This window comes from Mytilus trossulus, chromosome 14, assembly GCF_036588685.1.
Source record: "Mytilus trossulus isolate FHL-02 chromosome 14, PNRI_Mtr1.1.1.hap1, whole genome shotgun sequence".
Classification (NCBI taxonomy): Eukaryota; Metazoa; Mollusca; class Bivalvia; order Mytilida; family Mytilidae; genus Mytilus; species Mytilus trossulus.
The window spans coordinates 17,924,739-17,939,400 of record NC_086386.1 but is presented as its reverse complement, the minus strand read 5'-3'; the positions used below and the strand labels follow the sequence as shown (position 1 = coordinate 17,939,400).

The 14,662-nt window shown below is 31.4% G+C and overlaps 1 protein-coding gene across 2 annotated transcripts; it reads right to left on the bottom strand.

Annotated features, from left to right (window-relative positions):
* Positions 1–1,786: 1,786 nt before the first annotated feature.
* Positions 1,787–14,601, bottom strand: LOC134695669 (N(4)-(Beta-N-acetylglucosaminyl)-L-asparaginase-like). 2 transcript variants are annotated; one of them, XM_063557015.1, is made up of 8 exons: positions 14,445–14,601; positions 12,170–12,326; positions 11,082–11,194; positions 8,976–9,088; positions 7,159–7,358; positions 4,780–4,887; positions 4,006–4,139; positions 1,787–1,922 (listed from the first exon to the last, which is right to left on the bottom strand). In XM_063557015.1, exons 1-8 carry the CDS (start codon positions 14,572–14,574, stop codon positions 1,828–1,830), a joined length of 1,050 nt encoding a protein of 349 aa, XP_063413085.1. In that variant the 5' UTR covers positions 14,575–14,601; the 3' UTR covers positions 1,787–1,827. The 2 variants fall into 2 exon arrangements, with proteins under 2 accessions (XP_063413085.1, XP_063413086.1); XM_063557016.1 differs by lacking the exon at positions 4,006–4,139 and adding an exon at positions 3,838–3,971.
* Positions 14,602–14,662: the final 61 nt, after the last annotated feature.

Sequence of the window (14,662 nt, the reverse complement as noted above, 5' to 3'; positions counted from 1 at the left end):
CACTATCCCTATGTAGTGCTTTCTGCAACAGAAGTTGCAGGCTCGACAAAAATCATTTCCTAAACTGTATAAAAAATAATTTTTGCAGGTCATATCAGTCATCAATATTGATCTTCCTGAGTGCTCCCTTGTTTCAGTTTTTAAACTTTTACAGCTTTCTTTTGAAACGCAAACTAGAGGCTCTATGACTGTCTTAGTCTATGTGCATATTAAACAAAGGACACAGATGGATTCATGACCAAATTGTGTTTTGTTGATGGTGATGTGTTTGCAGATCTTACTTTACTGAACATTCTTGCTGCTTACAATTACATCTATCTATAACGATCTTGGCCCAGCAGTTGGAGGAAAATAAATTGTAAATATTTACAAAATTTAAGAAAATTGTTTAAAATTGACTACAAAATTTACCAAATTTTAGAAAATTGTTTAATATTGACTTATAAGGGCATTAACTCCTTAAAGGGTTATTGACCATTTTGGTCAATGTTTGACTTATTTGTAGATCTAACTTTGCTAAACATTATTGCTGTTTTCAGTTTATCTCTATCTGTAATCCTATTCAAGTTAATAACCAAAAACGGCCAAATTTTCTTTAAATTACCAATTCAGGGGCAGCAACCTTTTAATGGACTGTAAAATTCATCAGAAAATTTCAGGCCGGTAGATCTTGACCTGATAAACAATTTTACCCCATGTCAGATTTTCTCTAAATGCTTTAGTTTTAGAGATATAAGCCAAACTTGACATTTTACCCCTATGTTCTATTTTTAGCAATGGTGGCCATTTTGGTTGGTTGGCCAGGTCACCATACACATTTTTTAAACTATAGATACTCCAATTATATTTGTGACCAACTTTTGTTAAATTTTACCCAGTAGTTTCAGAGAAGAAGATTTTTGTAAAATTTAACGACGATGGACCTATGTGATGAGAAAAGCTCACATGGCCCTTTGGGCCAGGTGAGCTAAAAATGCTGAACTTTGTAAATGACCATTTGATGAGTATGTCAGACTCCCATCATAAGTATGTCACTAATCTTTTTTTTTTTGTATTAAGTTACTATTTCAATTATATATTTACTCCTCAGAAAGTAAGTTCTTCTGTCATATAACTTTGCATGGAGATGCAGTATTTAGGGTAACTTTCAATCAGATTTAACCTTACCAGAAAAATAGATTTTTTTTCCAGAGAAAATATGTATTATGGAAGGCTTTACAATGGTCTGAATTAGGAAAAGTGCTTGACAATTTTGATTTGTCAACTGGATATCCTAGAATCAATCACTTGGAATTAGGAAAGCTTTTGCCTATGTTTGCATCTTTTAATTCAGCAAAAAATTTTGCTACTATTCTTATTCAGGTTACTGAATGATAATGATTGGTTGATGTCTTTAGTTGTTAACTTCTGCATCGTTTTGTCTCTGCTGGAGTATTTAGCAATCATACCACATCTTCTTAACTTTATGTTGCTGAAAGTTATAGAGTCTGAATGATAAAGGAGGGCCATTCTGTTTAAAGGCACTTAAAGCTAAGAGCTTTTTTAAGGGTAGGTGTGGGTACAGCTAGTCTAGTTGTTGTCAAGCAATAGGTAGAACCATTCTTAAGATTTAATCTTATCCAAAGTGATACATTGATACAAGCTAAAAAATAAGATCTCATCAGGGACCACCATGCATGTAGATATACTTGGTTTTTTTAATGACCCTTGAGTGGTCTAAATGTTCAACTTGGGTTCATTTACTTTTTGTTTTTTGAATATGTTGAAATAAAAGAGTAAACAAGAATTGTATAAAAATATATAATATTAATCTCAAGATAACTGGTTTTATACAAGACACTCTACACTTTTTATAGTGACAGTTTTTAAAACAGGATTTATCACAGAATAATGGAATACTGGAAAACCGTAACAAGCTGCACCTGAAAAATAAAAAAAATGATATATATTTATTACTACCAGTTAATTTTATCAATCTGGGAATGAAAAATTAATTTCTTTGTAAATGAAATAGGATTCAAAGTTTATGTCAATAATACAGCAACAAAACAACACTAAAGACACTTACTGGTCAATTTTTCTTATAAAAATATATCTAACAAATACAGAAAAATAGTGAATGAATAAAGTAATAAAAGCATATATTGGTTATTTATTAGCAACAAGAATGTGTCCAAAGTACACAGATGCCCCACTTGCGTTATCATTTTCCATGTTCAATAGACCATGAAATTGGATAAAAAATCTAATTTGGCCTTAAAAGTAAAAAGATCAACCAAAAGGGAACATGTGTACTAAGTGTCAAGTTGATTTGACTTTAACTTCATCAAAAACTACCTTGACCAAAAACTTGAACCTGAAACTCACACTTTTAATTTCTATGTTCAGTGGACCATGAAAATGGGGTCAAAAGTCTAATTTGGTTTTAAAATAAGAAAGATCATATCATAAGGAACATGTGTACTAAGTTTCAAGTTGATTGGACTTCAGCTTTATCATAAACTACCTCGACCAAAAACTTCAACCTGAAACTCACACTTTTAATTTCTATGTTCAGTGGACCATGAAAATGAGGTCAAAAGTTTAATTTTGTTTTAAAATAAGAAAGATCATATCATGAGGAACATGTGTACTAAGTTTCAAGTTGATTGGACTTCAACTTCATCAAAAACTACTTTGACTGAAAACTTTAACCTGAAGTGGGACAAACGGACGGACGAAAGGACAGTACAACAGACGGACGGACGAACAGACGGAAGGACTCACAGACCAGAAAACATAATGGCCCTCTACTATCATAGGTGGGGCACAAAAAGAAATGGTAAAGAAATTGTAGACTATAACATGTCAGGATTAATCCCATAGGACTAAGGATAATTTATTTTTTCTCTGAAGGTTGAACATACCGTACACTAACTGAAGAAAGCTATCAGTATATTAAAATTACATTATTCAACATAGACTTTTTGTAATCTCAATATGTATTAGCTAAAACAGTAATCATTAATGCATATGTGAAAGGCAGTTTTATTGATGCTTTTGAATAGTGAAAGCTCAAAGCCTTTTGAATAAACACAGTAAAAGTTGTGATTATGGCTTGAACCACAGTCCCTTGAATTTTAGTGATAAATATATGAAGAAAAATAATTAGAATGAACCTCTATTTGTTTTTGTTTTTTTCATATTTTTATCACTTAAATTGAAGCAAATGTTCTTGAACATTGTGAAAGTTTTGCCCATAAAATACAACTGCTATAGAAACTATTAAAAGTCTAAACTCTAAAGGGTGAGTGCTTTCTCATAAAGGCTTTGCAGAATGATATATTGTGCATGGTGAATCGTTACAGCATTTCATAACTCAAATTCATGAGGATATATAGTGCAGGAAGACTACAATTTTTCAGATCAGTTATCAAATTTTAGAGGCATAAAAATTTAAGCTATGGCTAACCAAATTACTTGATTTAAACAAGAGATGTATGTATTGAAAAAAAAATAATGGTTTGCTTAGAGTCTACTTGATATCAAAATGTTGTGTGTCCTTTGTGTTACAATTAGAAGAATCCATGGAATAAATTTTTAAAACCCCAGAAACCTTATCTTTGGAATACATGTACAAGCCCTTCTGCTTCTGAAGGTTTTGAAAAAGTTTTTTTTCAACTCACTGATTTCCTATGATATCACTGATGAGTCTTTTGTAGACACAGGGTGATTGGCGTTTTTTTTAAAGGAAAAATTGCTAATGGAATGTGAGATGGAAAACAACACAATGAATAGGCAAAGGATGTAATTTATGCATTTGGGCTGTCAAAAGATGGGTCAAAGATATTGGCCTACCATACTGTCCTTGGTGTGTAACAGCCACTACGGCTCCAACAAAATTAAGATAATAATCAGTAATTCGTGTCATAGCAGACAGAGTAGCAGTTGTAGGATCATTACCCATTAACATACTGTTTACAGCCATATATCTATAAATAGACATGATGCAATGTATTAACTCACCATATGTGCCTTTATTGTCTACAGCTATTAAAGCTCCAGAGAACTTTGGATAATATTTAGCTATATTCTGGATTGTAAGCTTAGTGATTATTCCTGGAGGTACACCAGCTGCCATCTGACTTACTGCTAAGAATCTAAAATTACAATGCTGGTAAAATAATTAATGCCATTATTTAATTTGATACAAATTTTTCTGTAGTAAAATGATCTTTGGTGTCTTTGGCCTCGGAGTCTTTGGCAAATCAAATCAAGCATATTCATAAATTAATGATTATGGGTATAGTGATAATAGTGATGTATAATGTATGAGGAGTATGTTTTTAATTTTTCTTTTGCATCTTTTGTAGCTCTCTTCACTATACATCATCTGGGAAAAGATCATAAAAATATACATTATGGTCTTACAATGATAGTATCTCAAAGCATACATAAATTGGTACCTTACACTTCAGTTCTTTGATTTTATTTTATTTCAAATAAAAAAAAAAAAAAATGAAATCTTTTAAAGGTTTGAATTTCATATTCAATTACTGTGGATTCATTATTATTCGTCGGGTACCAATTTTCGTGGATTTCGTGGGAACCGGTGAACCACGAAATTAAATGTTCAACGAATACTAAGTTTTCTAATAGCTTATATGCAGATTGTTATCAAAACCACGAAATTAAATATCAACGAACATGTTACTTTTCCTTAATCCACGAAAATTGGTACCCACGAAAATAAATGATTCCACAGTAGTTAATTTCAAGAAATTAATAAGTCATACTTACGATGGTAAAAATCTCATCATAACATCCCCATCTCCAGTAGCAACAGCTCCACCTACACCATTCATGGCATATGCACCTGCTCCCATTATAGGGGAATCACCAACTCTTCTATAAATAGAAATGTTCAGTTTAGAAAGTACAATCTAGAGACTAGAAATGCTCCTTAATTTACCTTCAGAAGTCATGCAGTTGTTTCTTCAATTGCTTAAGTTTGTGCAAAAACATGTCAAATTTATAATCATTTATATCCATTCCTAGTCTTTTTTAACCTACAAATAGAACATTGCTGATTGAGGGTCCTAATGGGTTATTTTCCTTCTTCGTAATTGGTGTATTTTCACTAAAGTGATCATTTTTTTACAGATTTTTTTATATATATTTTTGTGATCCGTGATCCTGGAATTTTTTTCTCTGTGAACCGTGATTGACAATAAAATCAACTTGTGAATCGTAATGAGACATCAACCCTCCCCCATCAGGCCCCTCATGATTGAATTATAAAAAAGTGTATTGTATATTGTCATTTCCCATTATGTACTTTCAGTGTCTGTCATGACGGTGTCTTCAACCTATGCCAACATTTGATAAAAACATATTCAATCTATGCCCACAAACAAAATACAATATGTGTTGTTATAGCAATTATTAATTAATAAAAGGTAAAATACAGTCAGTATATTTAAGCATTAAAAATACCCCGTGTAAGTATTTGGAAAATTGTGTTGTAGTAAAAATGGAATAACTGTTTTTCTAAAAGGACAAAAATTGTTAAATAGAACCTTTGATACTAGCAAAATTGTGTTGAAAAAAATTAAAATGAGAAAAAAAAAGACTATCTTTCTGAAATTAAACACTTAAATATAACAATACTTGAGAAAAAAGAGATATAAAGCTAATTTATTGGTGCAAATTTTTATGATCATTTTTTTCATTATTTTGTTGATAAAATGATGATAATAAGATAATTTGCAAAACTACTAAAAAATTAGTGTAATTTATACAAACAAACTTGACTGTGACTATCCCAAGACCATCATTAGAAACCGCTTGTGTAGTCCTTACTTTGTGACCAACTTTAGAAAATGTCAAAATTTAGGACCACTTTGTGAAACCCACTAAGGACTAGAATAAACTTTAAAATCATTCTATGACATGTCTTACTCCTGAGATATCTTTGTGAAACTTGCACAAGAGACCAAAAGATAACATGACACCACGCAGTTAATTTGATTGTGCAGATGCAGCATCATATCTTATAGTATGACTTTTGAGACAATCATAATAGTAAAATTTTTCTAATTCTATGTACACTAGTTGTCGTTTGTTTATTCAATTTATACATTAGAATCAATTGGGTCCAGGACCAATCCAGTATATCTTATGATAATCCTTCGTTTTGAAAACAATCTCCCATGTGCATACATTTAGAGTAATAAAGATCTGGTAAACTCAGTGTATGATAAATATTTCTGGTTAAGGGCAATAAGGAATACATTCTTCTGCATTTATTTCCATATTTTTCTAGAAATTCACAATTGCATGTTTGTAGTTCAATTATTGTGTGTATACTAAAAAATGGTGTGAGCCAAGGCTCCGTGTTGAAGGCCGTACATTGTCCTATACTGGTTTACTTTTATAAATGATTGTTGCTTTACGCCGCATTAGCACTAAAAGGCTATATCACGGCGAACTTTTATAAATGTTATATGGATGGAGAGATCATGTCTCATTGTCACTCACACCACATCTTCCTTTATCTATATGTTAGAATTTAAAGTGAACATTGATAATAGATATTTTACATGATTCAGTGCTTATTAAATACACGAGTATCAATAGTGTATAATGCCATTGTATTTGAAGTAAACTATTTTATATACAATTTAATATTTTAATCATATACTTTATATTACATGTATTTATGAGAATGACACTGAAATATATTTAATATGACAAGATGCTTGCTTCTTTAATAAAAATCCATAAAATTCTTCTTTTTCCTCATCATTTCATTATATCAATTTTTAACTAGTTCCTATATGGAAAAGAGATCCCCAACACACACAATTATAACTACATTTTCACTTGTGTTGTACTTGTAAAACCTTTATACTTTAACGGTAGGTTTAAACTGGTTGTAAATTGATTAGCCCCTGATTAAATTATGTTTTTATAACACTTAATCTGTAACAAATCATTCAACCTATGCCAACATTTTTTCATACAATTTTATACCTAAATTTCAAAATGTTGGCATGGGTTGATTGAACTGTCATGACAGTGCATTTAATTTTATAACTATCTAGGATCAAGACAAAGGCAGTTAACTGTGACAGGTCCATATAGTCCTAAAAAATCAAAATTGAAGGACAAACTTACCCAGGTATCTTATGGTTGAGTCCATTAGTAGTTGTACCAGCAGTGATATTACCATGTTCATCTATCACAACCATACCAATTGTATCGTGATTTCTTGGACCAATGTTTTTGTTTCCTCTGTTTCCAGTTTGCTGTAAACTTTCTAATACTGACTTTGGTTTGTATGGACCACAATTTTTTGTTGGATCTGGAGTAACATTCTACAAAAGAGTATCATGAAACTTTTAAACTAAAACTGTAATTTTTTGGTAAAATGTATAGTATTGTTTATTTGTATAACAATATGGATTCTGCTAATTTTGTACAGTTGAAATTTCCTGAATCTCCATAAGGTTTCTGACCCGCACCTTTTTCCATCTAAAATGAATGAGGTTTTTTTATTTAAGAATTGATTGCTTTTTTTTAGATCTTCATTGGGGTGTAAAAGTGTTGGCCAAAGTACATTTTGTATGAAGCGCACTAAAAGCAATATCATTTGTGTTCTGTTGAAGAAAATGTTACAATTTATATAAAAGTGTATTTCTAATAATCAACATTAACTGTTTGATTTGTTAAATTACTTTGTTTAGAATAATTATATGAATAGGATTGAACAAGAGAGAAAAATCATATGCACCCATGACAGTTTGTGTACAGAACAACAGTTTTTGGTGATGCATGTCAAAAAATGAATTGAAATAAAATTCTTCATTTTTCAGATTTGTGTTTTGTTCTCAATGCTTTCGGTAAAATGAAAAGCTTATATCTATCAGGGTGTAAAAAAATGCTGCATCTATTTTGGAAATAAAACGAGAAAAATTAAAGAATATAGAAACACTAAAAAATCTTCATTTTCTTCTTTGTTTCCATTCATTATTCAATTAAATAAACATTATGACTAAAAGTCATCAGGCTTATTATTTTTATCTTTCTAGGGGTTGTAAAATCATTTCTTTTTATTGGTAGATCATCATTTATATTTGGTTATTGATAAGTAAGAGAGAATATTTCTCAATTACAATTAGGTTATGCAAATCTCAAACCAATGAATTTATGAATCTCTGAAATATAATAAAGGAGTAGGGGCATTAAGGCCTTCTTTTGGCCTTTTGACCATTTCAAATTGGCACATAATGTTTAGAAATTCATAGGGTCAAGAAATATAAATGGAAAACATAAAGATTTTTTTCGGATGATATCACAATAATGTCATAATATGAACTGTATTCACAAATTGATGAAAAAAACAAAATTTATGCACTTTTCCCTCTTAATTTCCATTGTGAAACATCCTGCGCAGCAGAGAAACAACAAAATAATTAAACAGAAGCTTTATTATAACTATTGTCATAATCTCACCAAATATAAAGATGCCATAATTTTACAATCTAAAATATACTTAAAATTTGATGAAAAGACAAGGAAAATCACGAAATGTAACAAAATATGCAAATTAGGTCATGATTTGTAGCCATGGTAACTTGGTCGATGTCAAATTTGTTTTGGTTTTCTTAGTACCATATAACCTTGTCAAGTTTCAGTAATTTAAAAATATGTATGATAACTTTTGAATTTACAGTTATTTTGGGGCTAAATAAAGGTCTTATTACCCCTACTCCTTTGAGAAGTTTGCAAAAAAAAGAAAATGTCATTGAAGAAAACAACAATCAATGAAAGGATTAGGTAAGCCAATGTACATAATGCATGTAGTAGAAGCAGAAGGACAAGGGTAAATGAGGAAGAAAAAGCAACAAAATAAGACTAGAGAAAAAAGCTTGTACTGAAATAAACCAGATGTAATGGATCAGTCATATATAAATAGTAAAAAATTACTGTACAGTTCTGTAGTTGGGTTGACAGTTCCTTGACTTCCAATCTTTCCACATGGTAATAGAACTATCTGAAGACAGGTTCATTTCTTTAAAACCCATCTCTACAGCAAATTGTGTTGCTGTAATTAAAAGAATTGTGTTCATTTGAACAAATATTCAAACCTCTCATAATATACAATGAAACTGACTAAAAGTATAACTTTTTCAAACTGGGTATATATAAGTTGAATTGCTCATATGACTGTCTCAATAACTTTAAAGCAGAAAATACTTTGTATTTTATTCACACATTTTTATTCTATGAATGTATATATGGATGTTGTTGTCAGTTATGCTTATACTTTTCTTTTCAACAATTGATGTCTCTGTTTTATGTCAAACTCTCGTTTATTTATTTAATATCATTTTTTCAATTGATAATAATTTGATTTTGAATCAAAAATTAACTTATAAGAAATTACTGTAATATTTTTTTCTGCCTACTGTGAAAGTACTTTTATTCGTGGGGTACCAATTTTCGTGGTTTTGGTGGATGACTTTATCCACGAATTTAAGTGTCCAACGAAATAAAACAACCATTGTCCAAATAAATCAAGACATTGAAAACCTCCTTCGGTAGGTTTGACTACTGATATGATCTAGAGAATATATTGAATAACGCCAAATCTGAAAATACTTTAAAAGCAATCACAGAACTACATCTGCATGCAGGATTATACCCATTTAATCTTTAATAACCTAAACTGTACAACTTTTGATCTTTTAATTTTCAAAAAAAAATATTGATCAATGAAAGTCAGATTTCCGGTATTGATATGCTAGTAGTATGATAAAGTGTTTTATTATATCCTCATAGTACATATGGGAAATAATAATTTCATGCTGGGATTGATTTTGATAAGAATTATTTGAAAATTCAAGACACGTTTATAGCATTTGTTTATGTTACTGTTGTCTTTAGGTGACATGTTGATGGCCTCTGATGGGTTAATTAGTGTTATCACTATGATTTACACGGGTCAATGTTTACTTTGCAATTTCCTTCAATCCAGACAAATTGTAACCTTCGTTTCTAAAGGCTTTTCAATTATTTTTTTTAGAAAACTAAAATCCACGAATTTAAAAACCCATGAACATGTAAATATTGCTTAAACCACGAAAATTGATACCCACGTATCAAAGTACTTCCACAGTATTTGAAATAAAATAGAAAATTTGGTGCACACTTTAAAATAACCCCCTACATGGGTTATTCAGTGTGCACTTCATTTTTTAAGTTATTTCTTCATAGACAGAAAATGTATTACAGTCATATGCATTGCTTAAATAAATCTATTACTAGAAGCTAGCTTTCGTCGTTTGTTGCCATGTTACAGTTTGACTTTTGTTCATTTTTTTGTACAAAAATTAGGCTGTTAGTTTTCTTGTTTTCTTATTTGAATTGTTTATTGGCAATCATATTATATCTTCTTTTTTATATTTTATCACTATAGCTTCTTTTTTTTTTACATAAGTAGAAACTGTATGCTTGTGCAATATATACATTTTTAATGATATATATTTTTTTTTTCAAGGTGGTACATAACTCTACAGGGAGATAACTTTGAAAATTTCAGCTGAACTTCTTAAACACACTCTATTGTTACGGAAAAAACAATCTTCTAAATGATCCAATCATACTTGTCAAACTGCTATTTATCCAATGAAAATTTTCAGATAAATTGTGTGGTTCAAGTTTTTTTGAAATTTTTATATTTTTTCAAAGGGTCAAAGCAAATGTTTTGTAAAAATTTAATGAAAATTAAAAGAGCCAAATTAATTTAGTCAAGGTGTCTGGTACCACCTTAATATCCAGTTTGTAAAGTTTAATTGTATCACTCTAGCAAAAAGTAAGCTAAATGTGGTATACTTAACAATGAGACAATATCCATAAACCGAAGGACAGGTATAAAGTGAAGAGATGCATGAGAAGGACAGTTTTTTTGGTAAATATATTTATATTTTAATTGCCGAATCATAGAGCAAGGTTTTCTGTGTCATATTGTGGGAAAAAATTGGATAGCTATCTTAAAATGAAAAAAAATGCATTTACACATAATAATTTGTACCCACCTAATTCTCCTACCAGTAACGTCTGTTCTGTATAGTCCATCACAGCTCTGGCTACTGCTATGGCTGTTGGTATACGTCTTAAACAACCTACTGCTCCTACATCAAATGTCTGCCTGAAATATAAGGCATCCAAATCCTTTTCTGTCAATACACTATACAGTTCTTCATTCACATTTGGTATGAATGAAACATTTAAAATATTAGGAAACATTAGGAAACATTCACATAGTGTGATTATTGATTTCTAAATATTTTTTAGTAATGAACCATTTATACAGAGTATGAGGGCAATATATTGAGGATGATTTCCATTTCAATAATGTGTAAGTATATGTTACATCTGTTATTGTACAATATCAAATACCAAGTTGGAAGTGACTCAAATGTTACTTTTCATATGTTAAAATTAGCTCATAACAACAGTTTAAAATGACTCAAATGTTACTTTTCATATGTTAAAATTAGCTCATAACAACAGTTTAAAATGACTCAAATGTTACTTTTCATATGTTAAAATTAGCTCATAACAACAGTTTAAAATGACTCAAATGTTACTTTTCATATGTTAAAATTAGCTCATAACAACAGTTTAAAATGACTCAAATGTTACTTTTCATATGTTAAAATTAGCTCATAACAACAGTTTAAAATGAATCAAATGTTACTTTTCATATGTTTAGTGTTTACTGTATAAATCAATAGGCAACTTTCAAGTTCCTTGCATTTTGGGAAAAAATGAAGTTTTAGAGAACATCATTCATGCTTTTTGGGGGCATCATCACTCCCATTGTTATGTTGAGAGATTGATGACAAATTTGTGAAATGATAATGCTTTATGTCATGAATTATTCTGAAAATCAATGTCTTATTATTGGTGTTATAATAATTTTACTGAAATTCAATATTTCAAACTAATTGTCTGTAATAACTTTACTCTAATGTGGATATAGCAAAATACTGGTATCAACTATAAATAAAGAAGACATTTTCAGTGACTGAGATCATCAATAAGTTGCAATAACTTGTTTCCCAATCCACTATATATAAATATGTTTAAACTAAATACATGTAAGGTAGAAGAAGTTTACCCATTCATGACCATAGCATCAAGAGTAGTTTCTCCGTTCTCATCAGGACTTCCTCCTGGACCCACTGATCCATCACAGCGTTCTATCTCACACACTGAACATCCATCTACCAAAGCATCATAAATAGACCCCTTCTTATTAACAAGTGTGTTCCAAGCTGTAAATAAATAAATTTCACACAAAATTATTTGCCTAAAGCTGACGACATGCAAACATGCCAACTTACTTAATTTAAAATTATTCACCTGGATGTGGATGAGACACAAATTATCCCCCAAAAAATAGAAAATTAAGATTGAAAATTCATCGAACATGTTCAACCATATGTTTTTGCATCTATATTTCTTTACACACCTCTTATTGAAATGTTATAATTTAAATTGACAATGAAGGTCATTTGACAAAAAAAAATGTTACAATGAAATAGATGATTTCAGCTCCCAATTATGAACTTTCCAATTTTATGTAGAAATATTCTTGTAGTGTCTGTGTATGGAGTATGTTATATGTAAAGTGTATCTCCCATTTGATATGATATATTCCACAGCCTGGTTTTTTTTCCTATCAAGGAAGCTATTAAACCAAGAGTTCCCAAAAAGTTGAAATCAATCCCTAATAAATTTTACGGATGCCATCATGTGCTGCTTGACAGATATAGAATATCAGTTTCACAGATGATAGTGGGTCTCATTGGGGTCTAAGCGTGACGCGGGATTGTTGATTTTTTGTAAGCGTGACACGTGAAAGTCAAATTATTGTGTCATGAAAACGGGAAATGAAGTCTTGGGGGACCCGGGAAATGACCAAAAAATGAGAATTGCTTACGTATTATAGTGTAAGCGGGATACGGGAATCTGACAAAACAGGATAGGAACCCCCCAATGAGACCCCCATGATAGTGGAAATGTTCCTAGTTATGTTGTAACAACAATCCTGTCCCCTTTTCATGAGCGACAAAAAGGGTGCCACATGTGGACCAGGATCTGCTTTCCCTTCAAGAGCACCTAAGATCACTCCCAGTTTTCAGGAGGTTTGACCATTTGTGCTGCTCAGTCTTTAGTTTTCTCTAGGAACACTGAATATATCTTTGTATATGTTACTGGTTTTCCATGCAGTGTTTTCTGTTCTTTTATTTGTGTGTTGGACTTTTTTCTTTTGAACAATGGTGTTGTCAGCTCCCCATCCAGTGCACACATATCCGCGATTGGATCCTGCAATGTGTAACATACAGAGACAGATACAGTTTATTTTCGAATTGGGATTTTTAATCAGAGGCGGATTTAGGGCTCCACTTTATGGGAAAAAATTTGGTTATTTATAAAGGGAATCACCGGTGGGTGTCGATGAGAATGGACGTGAAATTTTTGCTGAGAGAATCCATCAACATCATCCAAATTAGTCTTCTAAGTTGCTTTCTTGGATGCATTTTATCATCCATAGATTATATACTTTCAATTTCGGTCATTATTTTCTTGTTGAGGAAAACCTCTGCAGATATTTTCAGGTATGTTTGAGACACGTGCTCTGCCCATATGGGAACCATTAGTAGTTTCCATTGGAAACTATCAGAGCTATCATTTGAAGTCTGAGAGTTCTTGCAGTTCTCCTAATGGTTCGGTATTTTCTTTCCGAGATCCTATTCAGTAGGATTTTCGGCTTTCCTCTACCTTGATACAGCAGGGCATTTGGTAGTGTCGGTTTTGATAGATTTTGTCCTAACCGATTCCTCGTTTTTACCTTAGACGTATTTTGCCAAGGCATTTGTGGGGCATCCGGGGTGACCCTCTCCCATTCAAAACACACAGATATTAAAAAAAGGATATTTGATACATAGAAAAAATACACTTTTTATACTTTGAGGACTGAGCGAATCAGGTGAGTGTGTGAGTTCGTATGTTTTATTTTTGTTATATTTTATTATGTTTAGGGATGGTTAACTTTCTGGTAATAAGACCCGTCACGGCCTGGCTGAGGAATTGGGTAGGCAAATGCTCACATTAATCTGTACCGATACAGGCTCCAAATGCTTCCTTTATACGCCATAATATATGGTGGTGATCCTTATAAAGGATGCTTATACAGAGACAAGAAGAAGATCACTGAAGTATGACTGGAGCAGGCCCCCTCTTAGGTCAGTCAGTGGGCCCCCACTTATGAAAATTTCTAGATCCGCCAATGTGAATGTCTGTCTGTCTGATATTTTCACCCTTTTTTTTTTAAGAACATGTTACATTGTAAAAAAAGTAATCATGTATCGGCAATAAATTTTACAAACCAGCTGCTGTGGCATTTGTAAAAGGCCAAGTGTTTATCACTACAGGTAATAATCCAGTCTGCGATGAACAACCAAACGGATAAAAGACAAAAATTGCAAAAAATAATAATGAAAAACTGGGCGCAGACATCTTTTTGTCATGTGACCAAACATTTGCAGTCACAAACTTCAAATGAAGTATATTCAATTTAAAATTAATAACACAGACAACTTTTATT